Source organism: Anomalospiza imberbis, chromosome 29, assembly GCF_031753505.1.
Source record: "Anomalospiza imberbis isolate Cuckoo-Finch-1a 21T00152 chromosome 29, ASM3175350v1, whole genome shotgun sequence".
In the NCBI taxonomy this organism is placed as follows: Eukaryota; Metazoa; Chordata; class Aves; order Passeriformes; family Viduidae; genus Anomalospiza; species Anomalospiza imberbis.
The window spans coordinates 2,772,622-2,788,172 of NC_089709.1; the positions used below are offsets into that span (position 1 = coordinate 2,772,622).

Sequence of the window (15,551 nt, forward strand, 5' to 3'; positions counted from 1 at the left end):
AGCTCAATGTCCAAGATGAAATTAGTAACAAGTGGTGGCCTTTGAGGGTCTGTGCCAGGGCCAGTACAATGAAATGTGTGACAGTGGCAAAATATGAGACCCACACAAAGACTCAGGTAGGAGTGGAAATTAAGCAACTTTCATTCTGTAGCATCAAAAGGTGACCCTTGCATCCCTTCTCCTTAAAAAAACCCAACCCAAAATACAAAACAAACCCACCTACAACCAAAAAATCCCCATGTTCCAGAAGAGAACGTGAAACACATCTCTGAAATAAGCTTTGCCTCAGAACCAGGAGAGCCTGCTCATGATTCCTCACTCACCTGTCCCTCTCTCTCTCCTTTCCTGAGGAACTTGCTGCCTTCGACGCGGCTCCCTCGATTTCACTCTGACTGGAGAAGCCTGTACCTAAATTAGTCATATGAATGGGTCCATGCTATGAGCAGAAAAACACACGGCATTAGCAAATCTACAACTACAACAAAAGCTACAGCTCCTTAATGATACTGTTAGGAAACCCAACCTTTCAGAGCCAACTAGCAGAAGGAATCTCTAATCACCACTGCTACACAGAATGCTTTCTCCTAAAAATACTCAGGGCAGTGTGGTGGGAAACACGCCTGAGCACCACTCTGGAAAGCTCCTCACCACCTACTCCACTTTGTCAGTAGTTCAGGACAATAAAGAGAGCTGCTCCCTTCATGGATCACCTATTACCTCCTCAGTCAGCTAATTCTGAACACTGAACAGACCTCATGCCACAGGAATCTGCTCGAGATTCTAATATTAGCTCTAACACACAGGCAGTTCCTTATTGCCTCTAGGCAAAGCTTTTATTAACGGCTCTGCCTGTGGCAGGGGTGTAGCATCAGAGAAACATTTACAGACACTCCCTTTGCTCACATGCAAATTGGAAGAACTCAAAATTATTTTTCTTAAAATCATCTATCTAATTTTTTTTTTAATCATCTAACTACCTAAATAAGCTTTTAAACTAGGCTTCTTGAAATCCTCTCAAGTGCAACCTGCAAGGTAAATGGGAAAAACTAGAAGTTATTACATTTCCCTCCCTCAAAAAGCCCATCTAAAGACCCCAAGAATTCCAATAAACCCCCAGATAATCTCCCTTTAAGCCAAGCAGTCCCACGCTCTTGTCATGTCTGTGACCTGGATGCACCACTCGTCTTTGGGAAGGGCTGAGGGATGGAAAACAGCTGGAATGAGTTAAAGCCACAGCTTTAGAGCAGTGCATCCACTCAGAGACACCGAAGTGTGAGCCCTGTGCTTTGGAACAACCAGTGCCCTCTGCCCAAGGCCCTGCACAACTGCTGCAACAACCTGTGCTAACAACAACCTCTCTCCAACCCCGCTCTTTCTGCCTGGGTGAGGGAAGGAAAATTGCTGATTTTATTCCACCTGGTATCCCAGCAGTCCTGACTCTCTCTCATCAGGCAGTTCCTCGGTGAAGCGTCTCTTTTGGCCCTGAGGATGGGGCTGGACCTGGGGCTGGGTACCAGTTGGCATGCTGGTTTTTACTGGGGCAGCAGGAAGGAAAGGAGCGCTCAGAGGACTCTGCCGGGCACAAGTCAGAGAGAAAACACAAGAAAATTTGATAATGTGCACGTAAAGTTCAGTGCATACAAAGGAGCAGAACACACAGATAGCTTCTCTAGATATAAGACAACTTAGAGGAAAATTCACAACCAAAGAGGTGAAAAAAGGATTTCATTTAGAGAATGCTCACACCTCAAACTAATCCCCAGCTGTAACTTAAACTCATGCACCTACACAGGGGCATCACAGAGTGTGATGATGCTCCTCAGAAATCAGCCCCCAGCCCTTAAAATGTCCTTGCTGTTAAGAGCACAGGTGTAGTTTATAATATGAATATAGAATATTTAGAACATGAATAGAACAGGAAAGACAGAAGAGGAAAGACAGAAGAGGAAGGACAGGAGAGGAAGGACAGGAGAGGAAGGACAGGAGAGGAAGGACAGGAGAGGAAAGACGTAGTAGGAAGCTGCCAACACAACAATTTAGTTGCTTAGAAGGAAGGATCAGCTAAATAATACCAAAAAACCCAAACACCCTCCCAAAAAAACCCCAAAACAAACAAACCAACAAAAGGACGCAAAAAAAGGCAAAACTAAAGCCCTAAAGAAGAACTACAAAAGTCTTTTCTTGGTGGTTAAGTGCCCAACTACACAGCAAAGAGTGCCCCTGGGCAGTACCTGGCCAGTGCTGGCTGGAGGCTGGACCTGAGGTATCGGGTACTGCGTGGGCACGGGTGGCACGGCCGTGGGCAGCGCTGGGAGGACTCCAGGAGCCAAGGGCACTGCAGGGGGGACTATCCCTGGCACCCCATAGGGAGGCTGGACAGGCTGCTGAGGAGGGGGAACCACAGGATAACCAGACTGGTACCCGTTGGAAGGGTAATAGGAGGGCTGGGAAGGGACACTGTTGATTGTGGCTGGCTGGGTGAAACCTGGAGAGAGGGAGAAAGGATATCTTAGTTCTGCCACAGTCACCAAAATAGCCAGTTTAATTCCAAATGGAAAAGAGGCTGAAGTCTCAACGCTGATATTTACCTGCCAAGGGAACTGCAGTGGTTATCTGGTTCACAAATCGGGAGTACTCGGCGTGAACCTACAAAGAATTTCAAAGATTAGACAACAAAAATAAAAATATTAACCTTTATGCAATTCCCCATAACCATGTGAGAGAATGCTGATTACAGAACACACTGTGCACAAGGACAGCAATAACCCAAACATAACAATCCACCCACCAAAACCCCAATAAACATCCCCCTGATCCTACTGGCCTCTGTGGCAGATTTGTGTAAATTATGGGATATTCTTTCATAGGAAAGGCAGTGGCAAATTAATTACTACAACAGAGCCTCAGAGAATAAAAAAGCTTCCAAATATTTTTCAAAAGAGATTTTGTACCCCATACTCCATTATCTTAATATAATATTAAGTGAAAGACTCTCCAGGACTTTATTTTCACTCATATAGGAGAAGCTGAGAAATTGAAGATTCTCTGTGTACATGTGAGAGATTTTCTAGAACTTTTTTCCTACACCAATCACTTTATCTTTGCTAAAGCAGAGAGTGCAGCTCTGGACATCAAAGCAGGGGGAGCTGGAGCAATGAGCAAAAAGTAGGGTTATGTTTACAGTCAGACATTCCCTTGTCCTCACCCCCAGTTCTGCTCAGGAAGCATTTGCTTTTTTTTCCCCTCTAAAATTCTCAGCTCCTTCCTGAGAAATGTTTATTCTCTGTACAAGAATTAGAAAGCAACCCTTGGAAGGAGAAACCTATGAGCAAGTCAGACACATGAACAGCTTTGCTGAAAGCAGTAAGAATTCCTTAATGCACATCCCAAAGCTACAAAAGGCTTGGAAATCTCATATTTGTAAGGGTTACTCACTGTTTGCAAGAGGTTCTCACACAGCTTTTTAGCAGCTGCCAAACCTTCTGGCTTTGGGTGACTGAAAAAATACACAAAAAAATAAAAAAATAACAAACTCATAAGAACCAACTTTTCTGTCAAATTTGGGAGTTTCTTCTTTGCCTCATCACCATATGGTTACATCCTTATGACTTTAGAGATACCTCTAAAGTCAAACCAGGTTCAAAAACTTATTTCATTTGCATTAAATCAGTCCAAATTAAGAATTCCCCACAGTGATTAAGACACATTCCTGACCAGCCACTGGGATTTTTAATGGGATTTTTAAAATGGATTTTTATGGGATTTTTTTAAAATTAGTTTTTAATGGGATTTTCTAAAATGGGTTTTTAATGGGATTTTTTTTTTAACTCCCCCATACCTGATGTAGATGTACATGGGTTCAAAGGCTTCTCTGCCTGATGCTGGTTCTATGCAACCTGAGCCTTTCCCTCGAAGAAAGACTTTGGCACCAGTTTCAATCTGAATGTGCTGCAAGTAGGAGCAGCCAGGCCCTTCCACCTTCTCCTTCACGTTAAACGTGGGAACAGCATGTTCCAGCCCAACAAATAACTTGTCCTGGACATAATGCATCTGTAAATGAACAGCAAAAGCTTTAATATTTCACTCTAATTTCACTAAGGGCAGGCATCTCATGGCTGTGACAGACAGAAGGCTTCAGTGTCAGATGGCACAGTGAGCCCTGTGCTTTTCTGGAAGCAGGACTGCTCTCTCCATCCTTTTTCTTTTAGGAGGCCACTGTTACCAGAGTCTCACTCTCCAGACTCAGTCTTGCTAGTCCTCCAGATTTCACAACACGAGGTGGGGGTGATTTTTTGGGGTGTTTTTTCATCTTTTGTGTTGTAATTTTTTTTTTTTTAAATAAATAGCACATGACATGTCTGCTTTGCAGAAGACAAATCTTGTAAGCAGTGATATTCAATGAAACCCACATCAATGGATCACTCACCCCTGACTGGAATGGAGGTTTTTGGCCAACAGCTGGAGTTATCTGAGTGAGAGGGGCTGGCTGGTGATAGACAGTGACTGTGGCTCCGTTGAACGTGGGGCTGGAGCCCGTGGCTGCCTTCACCACTCCATTGGTAATGATCTCTTTGATTCTGTTAACAGCTCCTGGTTGAGAGAACATGAAATTCATTCTTATTCAGCAGCCCAGAGTAACCAAATTGTGACAGGACAGGGTTGCTTTCCATATTCTGTGACAGGATTGCAGATTCCAGTGGGGCCCAGGGTTAGCACCCCTGTATGGGATCACAAAGGATCCCCAGGGATCCTGGAGCTGTGTCAGGGAGGTTTGCGCTGGATATAGGAAAAGATTCTTTCCCCAGAGGGTGCTGGGCAATGCCCAGGTTCCCCAGGCACAGCCCCAGGGCTGTCAGAGTTCCAGGAGGGTTTGGACACTGCTCCCAGGGATGCACAGGGTGGGATTTTGGGGTGTCAGTCCAGGGCCAGGAGTTGGACTGGGTGATCCCTGTGGATCCCTTCCAGCTCAGGTATTCAGTGAAGTATCAGAATTTCTTCTCCATTTCCATCCTGATAAAGCTTGGGCCAATGTTTTAAGACAAGGTCAGGGAGGAACAACCCCAGGCACCAGCACAGGCTGGGGGGTGACCTGCTAGGGCAGATCTGAGGAGTGTCACCAAGCTGTCCCTGAGCCAGCACTGTGCCTTGGCAGCCACTGGGGTCCTGGGCTGGGTGAGGAAGAGCATTCCCAGCAGGTCAGGGAGTGATCCAGGGAGTGCTGAACCCCTGCAGTGCTGTGTCCAGCTCTGGGACCCTCAGCACAGCAGGGACAGGGAGCTCCTGGAGGGTGACAAAGACGCTGAAGGGCCTGGAGGGTCCCTGCCCAGGAAAGGCTGGGGGAGCTGGGGCTGCTCAGCCTGGAGAGGAGCCCCAGCTGAGAGGGGCCTCAGCCCTGGCTGTCCCTGGGTGTCTCTGAGTGTCCCTGGCTGTCCCTCTATGTCCCTGTGTGTCCCTGGCTGTCCCTGTGTCCTCCTGGCTGTCCCTGTGTCCCCCTGGCTGTCCCTGGCTGTTCCTGGGTGTCTCTGGGTGTTCCTGAGTGTCCTTGTCTGTCCATGAGTGCCTCTGAGTATCCCTGGGTGTCTCTGGATTTCCGTGGGTGTCCCTGGCTGTCTCTGAATGCCCCTGAATGTCTCTGAGTGTCCCCGGGTGTCCCTGAGTTTCCCTGTGTCCTCCTGTCTGTCCCTGTGTGTCCCTGTGTCCCCCTGTCTGTCCCTGTGTTCCCCTGGGTGTCCCTGTGTTCCCCTGGGTGTCCCTGGCTGTCTCTGGGTGTTCCTGAGTGTCCTTGTCTGTCCATGAGTGTCTCTGAGTATCCCTGGGTGTCTCTGGATTTCTGTGTCTGTCCCTGTCTGTCCCCGTGTCCCCCTGTGTGTCCCTGTGTCCCCCTGAGTGTCCCTGTGTGTCCCTGAGTGTCCCTGTGTGTCCCTGTGTCCCCCTGTGTGTCCCTGTGTCCCCCTGTCTGTCCCTGTGTCCCCCTGTCTGTCCCCCTGTCTGTCCCTGTGTCCCCCTGTGTCCCCCTGTGTGTCCCTGTGTCCCCCTGTCTGTCCCTGTGTCCCCCTGTGTCCTCCTGTGTGTCCTCCTGTGTCCCCCTGTCTGTCCCTGGCTGTCTCTGGGTGTTCCTGAGTGTCCTTGTCCGTCCATGAGTGTCTCTGAGTATCCCTGGGTGTCTCTGGATTTCCGTGTCTGTCCCTGTGTCCCCCTGTCTGTCCCTGTGTGTCCCTGTGTCCCCCTGTGTGTCCCTGTGTCCCCGAGTGTCCCTGTGTCCCCCTGTGTGTCCCTGTGTCCCCCTGTGTGTCCCTGTGTCCCCCTGAGTGTCCCTGTGTGTCCCTGAGTGTCCCCCTGTCTGTCCCTGTGTCCCCCTGTCTGTCCCTGTGTCCCCCTGTCTGTCCCTGTGTCCCCCTGTGTCCCCCTGTCTGTCCCTGTGTCCCCCTGTGTCCTCCTGTGTGTCCCTGTGTCCCCCTGTCTGTCCCTGTGTGCAGAGGGCAGGGCAGGCCCAGGCTCTGCTCCAGGCCCAGCGATGGCCCCAGAGCCCCGGGCAGGGCCTGAGCCCAGGAGCTGCCCCTGCCCAGGAGGCAGAACTCCTGCCCTGGGCAGTGCCAGCCTGAGCAGAGCCCAGAGAGGCTGTGGAGCCTCCCTGCCTGGATATCCCAGAGCCGCCTGGCCGCAATCCTGTGCCCTGGGATGGCCCTGCCTGCACAGGGCGGTGGCACCAGAAGTGACCCTCTGTCGTCCCTTCTGGTAGGAGGTGTCCCTGTCACACAGCTATTGCCATGGATCTCAGTGTTATCAGTGAGATAAGAGCTGCCCACTCCCCCCACCTTCCTTGTAGTCTATCCAGAATTTTAATTTCCTGATGAATGCAGTACATGGCACCTCAGGGTTTTCTGAGCAGAGATCCCAGCATCAATGTTTGCATGGAGTCTGTTATCACCACCAAGGTGTTTACAACTCAAATCCAACCCTTTATCACAAACAGGGAGAGAAAAAGCAGAATATTTTGTACTCACTGTCAACCAACTCCCGTGTCTGACCCTGAACATGAAGATACAAAGGACGATCTCTGGGAAAAAAAAAAGTCAAATATTCAATTAAACCCACAGACAACACAATAATAATGGATCCAATCTAATTATAGTACAGTAATTACATACATAGGGTCTTCCATAAAAATCTGAAATGCCCTCCAGATAACAGAATACAAATTCCTTGAGTATCACAGTGCTCAGGCAGGAAAGCTCTGCACTGAAAATGTGATTCAAGAGTTGATGATGACTCAGAAAAGTTACACTATTGAAAAATTTAATTAGCTTGCTCACATAAATGTGTCACTAACTAAAAGCAGCAAGAAATTTGTATTTGGGAAGTTGCAGTGCTCAGTGGGGAGAAGTTGAGCACAGTGGCATCTACCAGGGCGATGGTTGGGGTGGTTATTTCAGCACAGCAGCTAGGACCACCAGAACGGCCAATTTATTGGAGAACCAACCAAGCAGGAACCCCAGCACTTTGTCACCTCAGGAGAAAAGAAGCAGAACCTCCAAAAAAAGAAATACAAACCCAGGTCCCACTTTGGCTTTCTCTTCAGCAGTCATGAACCTCCCTCGAGTGGAGACAGCTGCTCCACTCAGACGACTGATCTGCAAAAAATGTACAAAGCCCAGTGACACACCCACCAACAACAAACAGGGCACACCCACAACACCAGAATTTAAACAATGTTGCTGTAAAAAACCCCAGAAATCATTAATAAAGTGCTAAGAGACTGTTTTTGGCTCTGAAGTCAATACTGATGCCTTGTGAAGGCTGATTTAGAACACAGGCTGGACAGCGTTAAAGAATAAAGCAGGGATTTATTAGGAGGAATCAACAGATCCACCTTGGGCAGCACAAGAGCCCAGACAGGGCTGCACCCAAGATGAACCAAAATGGTCCCAAAATGCCCCACAGGTCATGGGAGCTCACACTTTTATACGTTCTGCTCCATTTGCATATTGGAGTTAATGATACAATTACAGCTTTAGGTTATTAAGTCCCATCCTGCTTGTTTTTATCTCTCCAGCCCACATTGTTTGTGCTCTTGGGCCTGAGATTTGGGTCATTTGTCCTTGGTCCCCAGCTAGAGAAGGAATTCTTTTGTCTCCCTGCTCTGTGCAGAGAGCTCACCATCCCATAATATGAAACCCAGACCCACACACTTTAGCAGCACAGAACCTGAAAAATACAAACCTCAAAACCTGAGGCATCAATACAACAATTTACTGAACAAACCAACAAACACTTTTAGAAAACACGAGTTTTCCAGAAAGAAACAAGCCCTGAAGAGAATTCACTGCAAGTTCTTTTCACCTTCTCTCCTCAGAGACAAGGAGAAAGGTGTAGAGGGCTATGTAAGGCCAGAGCTCCCTGCCAAGGGAGCAGAGCTGCTGTGGCTGTGGGACATACCTCATCCTGGGTCTGGCCCCTGGTCAGCAGGTTCCTGCACGTGAGGGGGACGTCGTTGATCTCCACCTCTGCCACCACAAGGTCATCTTTGCTTTTACTCGTAGCTGGACCTTTTCCCAGAGCCTGCAGCTTCAAAGAGAAGCAGTTGCACAAGTGGGTGGAAAGCAGTGATGCCAGGAAAGCAAACTGGAGGGGTGAACGTCCTTCTTGTTCACCCCTTTCAGCTGTTGAAGGCAAAATCCTCACCGAGATTAGTGGAAAGCACATTGGAATTACTGCTTGATCTGCCTCCTCACAGCCCAAACAAGCACACTGGAATTATCTTCAGCACATATTAATAGAATAATTAATGTTTCTGCTCTGTACGTGATGTGGAACCGAGATGTAGAGTTTCAGCATTTCACACTTCAGTTGGCAGCTCTGACAGAAATCTGAGAGGCCAATGAAATGTGTACTTCATGTCTGCAGCTCCTGCTCCTCTCAACAGGCTTTACAGACAGAATTTAGAATTCCTGCTCAAGATCTGAACTCATCCACACTGCACTTCCCTCCACCTTTAAGACAGGGGTGTAATATTTTGTGTCAGGCTAAGAAATAAAAAGCCCCAGTCACAGATTCAGAAGATACAGGGGAAGAGTTGGGAGTTACCACAAAGACCTTTGCAATGTACAGCGTTAGCACAGCCTTCTGAATATCCTGAAATTAATTTGGGGGACATCAAGGTCAAACAAGACTCTAAAAAAAGAGAACCTTCCAGGATCACCCATCCACTCTCACAAATATCACTTGAAGCACCTGCAGGAGAGCCACAAGGCAGCTACAGAGGGACTCCAGTACAGGGCACTGTTCTGACTTCAAACTGCTCCATTCTTTCCACACTTAAAAAAAAAATATTCATTAACTTGCAGCTCCTTAATTTCCATTTCCTCACAACCTGAAAAGTCATCAGAGTTAATTACTCTGGAAATGGCATCACTGAACATGTTCTTCCAAAAGCAAAATATGCAGTGAAAGAATTATATGCATATTATATATATTTGTTACTATGTTAAAAAATAAAAAATCTCTGCAATAAAAATTGGCACCCCAAATGCACATTAATTACTTGATTAATGGTTCCCAGAGCAAAACAGTTTGTCACAGGATGCCAGAGGGCCACCAGAGCTTGTGACAAAAACAGAGCTGGGAGAATGAGACAGCACCAGCATCTGCCAATTTTTGGATGTCTCAAAGTGCCAGTCAGCAAATGGATTTTACTTCCATGGGTTGTGACTATGGAGGCTCCCTGAAACCAAGCCATGTGTCCTTAAAGCTGGGAAATTACACCCTTTCTGGGGGGATTGTTCAGCACTGAGAAGCAAGTCTCATCATTTCCCTGTGGGATTCCTGACAGCAATGCTCCAAAAAACACCTGCTGCTAAACCTGGCACAGGAAAAGGGCTGCAGGGGTGGTTTCAGCCCCAGCAGTGACAGAGAAGCAATTTAAGGAGAATTTGGGACAATTCCCCACTCTTTTCTTAATCTGTGAGTAAATCCCGTGACAAAATGAGCACTCCAAAAAGGCTGCAAGGGTGGTTTCAGCCCCAGCAATGACAGGGAAGCAATTTAAGGAGAATTTGGGACAATTCCCCACTCTTTTCTTAATCTGTGAGTAAATGCCATGACAAAATGAGCACTCCAAAAAGGCTGCAAGGGTGGTTTCAGCCCCAGCAGTGACAGGGAAGCAATTTAAGGAGAATTTGGGACAATTCCCCACTCTTTTCTTAATCTGTGAGTAAATCCCATGACAAAATGAGCACTCCAAAAAGGCTGCAAGGGTGGTTTCAGCCCCAGCAGTGACAGGGAAGCAATTTAAGGAGAATTTGGGAAAACCTCCCCTTCTTTTTTTAATCTGTGAGTAAATCCCATGGAAAAATGAACACTCCTTTGGGTGCAGAAAGGAAATACAACACCAGAAAACCAACTCTTCTTGTTAATTTTTTATTTCAAGGAGTTTGGATGGAAATTGGGGTCCTCAAAAATGGAAGGGAGGGAGTCCAGAGGAGGCCACAGAGCTGCTCCCAGGGCTGGAGCCAGGCTGGGAGAGCTGGGGGTGCTCACCTGGAGAAGGATCCAGGGACATCTCAGAGCCCCTTCCAGGGCATAAAGGGTTATAAAAAGGAGGGAGAAGGATTTTTTTTCCCAGGGCATGTAGTAAACAGGACATGGGGCCATGGTTTTAAAATGACAAGAGGGCAAAGTTAGGTGGGATATGGGGAAGGAATTCCTCCCTGGGAGGGTGGCAGGCCCTGGCACAGGTGCCCAGAGCAGCTGGGGCTGCCCCTGGATCCCTGGAAGTGTTCAAAGCCAGGCTGGAGCCACCTGGGACAGTGGAAGGTGTCCCTGGAGCACAAGATGTGCTCCAAACCACCCTGTGATTCCATGAAATCTGAACCAGCTTCTAAACTTGGCTCTAGCACAGGCTGAGGACAGGCAGAAGAGCACGACAAGACTGTGACTGGAACTGGAAAAGCAGCTTTAAGTTACACTTGCTTTAGAATAGGAAACTCAGAGACTATGTAAGACAAACGCAGGGAGCATCCAGTCCAACTGCCTGAGCTCACCAGGGTCAACCAGGCTCGGGGCAGGGCTCAGCAAAGGCTGAACAAGATGTTTAGGGCTTTGACATACTTCGGTAACTTCTTCAGGCACAAAAATCATTTGGTCCCATAGTTTAAAGCATTTGTTTCACACAGCAGTTTTTCCATCGGCTCTGCTCTCCGGAAAACATTTCAGGAAAAATCCTCGCGGCTCCCTTACAATTCACAATGTTCTACAGCTCCGAGAAAAAAAAGTTTTTCACCTCCCTACAGGTGGCTTTGGTAAAGTCTTACAGCGGACTGACCTCACAGCTACCCAGTGCTTTTTGTTACGCTAAAAAAATTTTTAAACATTATTTCCCACGGCTTTTATCGCAGCCAATTTCCTGAACCGATGTCCCCGGACCCAGCCGTGACACCCCCGCGCCCACCCACCTTGTCCGCCGTGCTGGGCGCCGGCTTCAGCTTCCCTTTGGCCATCAGCATCGCGTTGATCTTCGCCGCCACGGCCGCGGCCGCATCCAGCGCCCCCGAGGGCGCCGCGGAGCTCTCGGACCCGGCCACGGCGGCGCCGCCATCGCCGCCCCCCCCGGGGAACGGGCGCCCGGGCAGCGGCGCCGTGCCGGGGAGGAGGAAACTGGGTGCCGGGCCGGGCTGATCCCACTTGCTGCGGCGCCTGGAAAAGACAGAGGGAGGGTGAGGCGCTGCTCCGCGGGGCGCCGGGGCCGCCCGAGCCGCCGCGGCCGCGCCTCACCCGCCCGCGGCCCCCGCGTCCCGCTGCGCTCCGCCGCCCGCCGACATGGCCGCCACGGCTCCCGGGCGTCACTTCCGGCCCCGCGCCCGCCGCGCGCCGCCGCTTCCGGCCGTTGCCATGGGGACGGCGCGGTCACTTCCGGCCGTTGCCATGGGGACGGCGCGGTCACTTCCGGCCGTTGCCATGGGGACGGCGCGGCCACTTCCGGCCGCTGCCACTTCCGGCCGCCGCCACGGGGACGGACGTGGCTCCGCGGGTCGGGAGCGGCGAGGGCACCCCGGAGAGGACCTGCTCCAACCCCCGCCGTGAGAAACGCGTTCAGTCTCCTGCGAAAACGTGAAGAGTTCACCAAAGGACAGCAGGGGACAACGACAATAAAGCAAAGCTTGCTACGGCCGGGTGCATCTTGGTACTTTATTGTGAAATGCAGGCGAAGCCGGTGGGAAGAAGGGATGTCTGAGTCCAGTTCAGGAGGCTGAATGATTTCTTTGTTATAACTGTTATAAACGCCAATCACTTGGTTTTTAAAATTTATAAAGGTTTAATAAAAATAAATTGGGAAAAAAATTAATACAAGTAAAGTAATAAAGATTAAACAATTAGAGTTAGGACAATTAAAGAGACAATAACAGCAAAAAGTTACAGCCCGGGCTGGGTACCTCTCTCTGGACAAAAGTGAGCCAGGAGAAGGACCCCGATAAAAAGAATTCCCTCCTTAAGAGGGGTAACCTGTTGCATACACAAATCACTTCATGAATATGCATATTTTTTATTTAAAACAAGAAGTTCGTCTGCTACTTGTTGAGAAATTCCTGTTAATCCCAGGCGCCTTGAAGTCTAAGTCGATTTTGGAGAAGTTCGGTTTTTTGTTGCTAAGGAAAGCCATAAATTCCTCTCCTCTGGAAGATTTAGGGGTTTTTGTAATTGTTATCTCTGTGTGAAGAATTTCTTGATTATCTTCTCCTTCTCTTGAGCAAAAAGAATACCACACACATATTTTCTATTTTAACTACTAAAGCTTAATTTCAATTACAAAACTACATTTACTATATTATTAAAATGTTAACTTTCCAACCTAGCATAATACATATAGTAAATATCTGCGTAGAGCCATATAATCTGCATTTTTCACATAACCATACTACATTAATATGCTATTTAAAGGAGACACTAAAACTACATAGCTATGTAATAAACGCCAATCACTTGTTTCAAAAATTTAGAAAAGTTTAATAAAAATAAAATGGTTATAAAAATAATACAAATGTAGTAATAAAGGTTACACAGTTAGAGTTAGGACAATTAATGAGACAATATATCCTGGCTTGTAAAATAAGCATGTATTCTATTTTTGCCATCTGTTGGGAGTTAGGCAGTTTTTCTTAGCTCTTTCAAGAACAATGACACTGCCAGGAAGATAATCTCCTGTTAATGGGCTATTGAATTACTCACTGTGGCTGGTAAGACTAGTTACATCATCCCATTGTGAGATGCTCCACCCAGAGGGAGGAGCCAAGCATCCCTGCCACCATAAAACAAGCATTTCTGAGACAACAGACAGCCTTCTTCGCCGGATTTCCCAGAGGAATCAGGAACCAGGCCCAGCTGCTCCTTCGCTGCATCTTCAGAAAGGACCTACACCCTTCTGCAGATTGCCGCTCCAGGAGGAGCAGCCACCACCTGGCTGGACTACTATCAACACCCTGACTTCTCAGGGTGTCAGGTTTTTCTCACTCTGCCAGTGTTTTTTTTTTTGCTTGTGCTAAATTGCATTGTTATTTAGTTTTTTTCCTTCCTAGTAAAAAACTGTTATTCCCATTCTCATATCTTTGCCTGAGAGCCCTTTTAATTCTGAAATCGTGATAATTCGGAAGGAGGGGGTTTACCTTTTCCATTTCACAGGAGGCTTTTGCCTTCCTTCACAGACTCCTGTCTTTTCAAACCAAGACACAATAGCAGCAAAGAGTTACAGCCCGGGCTGGGTACCTCTTTCTGGACAAAAGTGAGCCAGGAAAACGACCCCGTTAAAAGAAAATTTACTCCTTAAGAAGGGTAATCTGTTGCATATACAAAACACTTTATGAATATGCATATATTTTATTTAAAACAAGAAATCCATCTGGTACTTGTCAAGAAATTTTCTGTAATCCCCAGGCGCCTTCCAGTCTAAGTCCAGCTTGAAGAAGTTCGTTTCTGTTGATAAGGAAAACCATAAATTCCTCTCCTCTGGAAGATTTAGGGGTTCCTGTAATTGTTATCCCTGTGCGAAGAATTTTTTTATTATCTTCTCCTTTTCTTGAGCTAATTAAAAGAATACCTTACACACATAATTCCTATTTTAACTACTAAAGCTTAATTTTAATTACAAAACTGCATTTACTATATTATTAAAATGTTAATACAACTTAAATTTCCAACCTAGCATAATACATATAGTAAATATCTGCGTAGAGCCATATAATCTGCATTTTTCACAGCTACTTTTTCTACCTACCATCTCTAACCAGCTAACAACTCGTGACCCTCTCTCTCGAGGGCAGACACAGGTGGGTTGGATTGGCCATCAGGCTTCTGAAAATGCCTATTTTATGGTTGGCTTTTCGCAAATATTAAATTGAATACTATATGTATTGTGTTATATTGATTAGAAGTGCTGTATTAACATTTTAATAGTACGGTAAATGTAGTTTTGTAGTTAAAATAGAAACTATGTAGGTGGGGTTTTTTTTAAAAAATGAGATACTCGCTTTGAGAGAACAATCCCAAAACACCTAAATCTTCCAGAGAAGAGGAATTTATGGTTCTCTTAGCAGAAGAAGCTAATTTCTTCAGGCCTCGCTCAGACTCGAAGAGGCCGTGGCGATTAGGAGTTGGCATATTCCAGACAGAGTTTCTTATTTTAAAGAGAATGTATGCATAACCATGACGTATGTATGAATATGCAACAGTGTATGGTTTTTAAGGGTTATCCCTTTGTTCACAAAACATGCTTATTGGGCTTAAGTGCCCGAGAGCATCCGGACGTCCGTAATTCTTTGCTTTTTATTGTCTTGTAATTGTCCTGACTCTAAATTTTTATTACTCAAATTGTATTACTATTTTTATAACTATTTTATTATTATTAAACTTTTAAAATGTTAAAAACCAAGTGATTGGCATTTTTCACAAAGCTCAAACAATCCTCACCAGAATCCAACCAAGCAATCACCCCAGGTAAACAATTCTCCAAGCACATTCCACATGGGAAAAACAAGGAGCAGAAATTGAAATTGTTTTCTCTTTCTTTCTCTCTGTGCACCTCTACGAAAAATCCTGAGAGAAATGTGCTTACCGCAGTACTTAGCTAAGAGCACGCTTATCTTCGGCGATACCCTTTAAATACTTCCTTCTATTACATTAGCTTGTTACATATTCATAAATGATGATGCAGAGCAAACTTTTCTCCCAAACTAGTTTACACATTCCAAGACTTGTTCAGCATGGCTCCTCCTTGGTTCCACCTTTTCAGAGCATGCAGATTCCTTGCTCGTGGTTTTAGTCCATTTTATCATAACCTCCAGTTTTTGCAGCCTTGGTCCGCACTGCCCTCAGATCGTGGGTGCTGATAGTTGGCAGATCTGTAGCAGGTGTCTTTTTCTTATGTTCATTGGATGTTACCCCATCCAAGCAGGCATTTTAACACAAGCATACTTATATCAGCTATTTCCCTAAGCTTAATTAAGAACAGAAATAAAAACCACATCCTTATAACAAAGTAACTTTAACATCACACATAGAGAATC

General features: G+C 46.7%; 1 protein-coding gene and 1 non-coding gene across 4 annotated transcripts in view; both read right to left on the minus strand.

Annotated features, from left to right (window-relative positions):
* Positions 1-11,919, minus strand: part of KHDC4 (KH domain containing 4, pre-mRNA splicing factor) — a 15,904-nt gene extending 3,985 nt beyond the window's left edge. Inside the window, exons 1-12 of one of the 3 annotated variants that reach the window (XR_010993972.1) lie at positions 11,770-11,919; positions 11,451-11,691; positions 8,437-8,565; positions 7,552-7,631; positions 7,005-7,057; positions 4,427-4,590; positions 3,839-4,050; positions 3,436-3,496; positions 2,589-2,646; positions 2,232-2,485; positions 1,417-1,572; positions 324-408 (exon numbers count right to left, since the gene is read on the minus strand). Coding sequence is in view for 2 of the 3 variants with exons in the window: in XM_068175147.1 (XP_068031248.1) it covers positions 324-436; positions 1,417-1,572; positions 2,232-2,485; positions 2,589-2,646; positions 3,436-3,496; positions 3,839-4,050; positions 4,427-4,590; positions 7,005-7,057; positions 7,552-7,631; positions 8,437-8,565; positions 11,451-11,691; positions 11,770-11,816 (1,568 nt within the window). In the remaining variant the exon portion in view is untranslated. Of the gene's footprint in view, positions 1-323; positions 437-1,416; positions 1,573-2,231; positions 2,486-2,588; positions 2,647-3,435; positions 3,497-3,838; positions 4,051-4,426; positions 4,591-7,004; positions 7,058-7,551; positions 7,632-8,436; positions 8,566-11,450; positions 11,692-11,769 lie in introns of all 3 variants that reach the window. The other 2 variants (XM_068175148.1, XM_068175147.1) reach the window with 2 other exon arrangements.
* Positions 4,136-4,264, minus strand: LOC137463804 (small Cajal body-specific RNA 4). The gene has a single exon (XR_010993977.1). It is a non-coding gene; the product is annotated as a small Cajal body-specific RNA 4 (non-coding RNA).
* Positions 11,920-15,551: the final 3,632 nt, after the last annotated feature.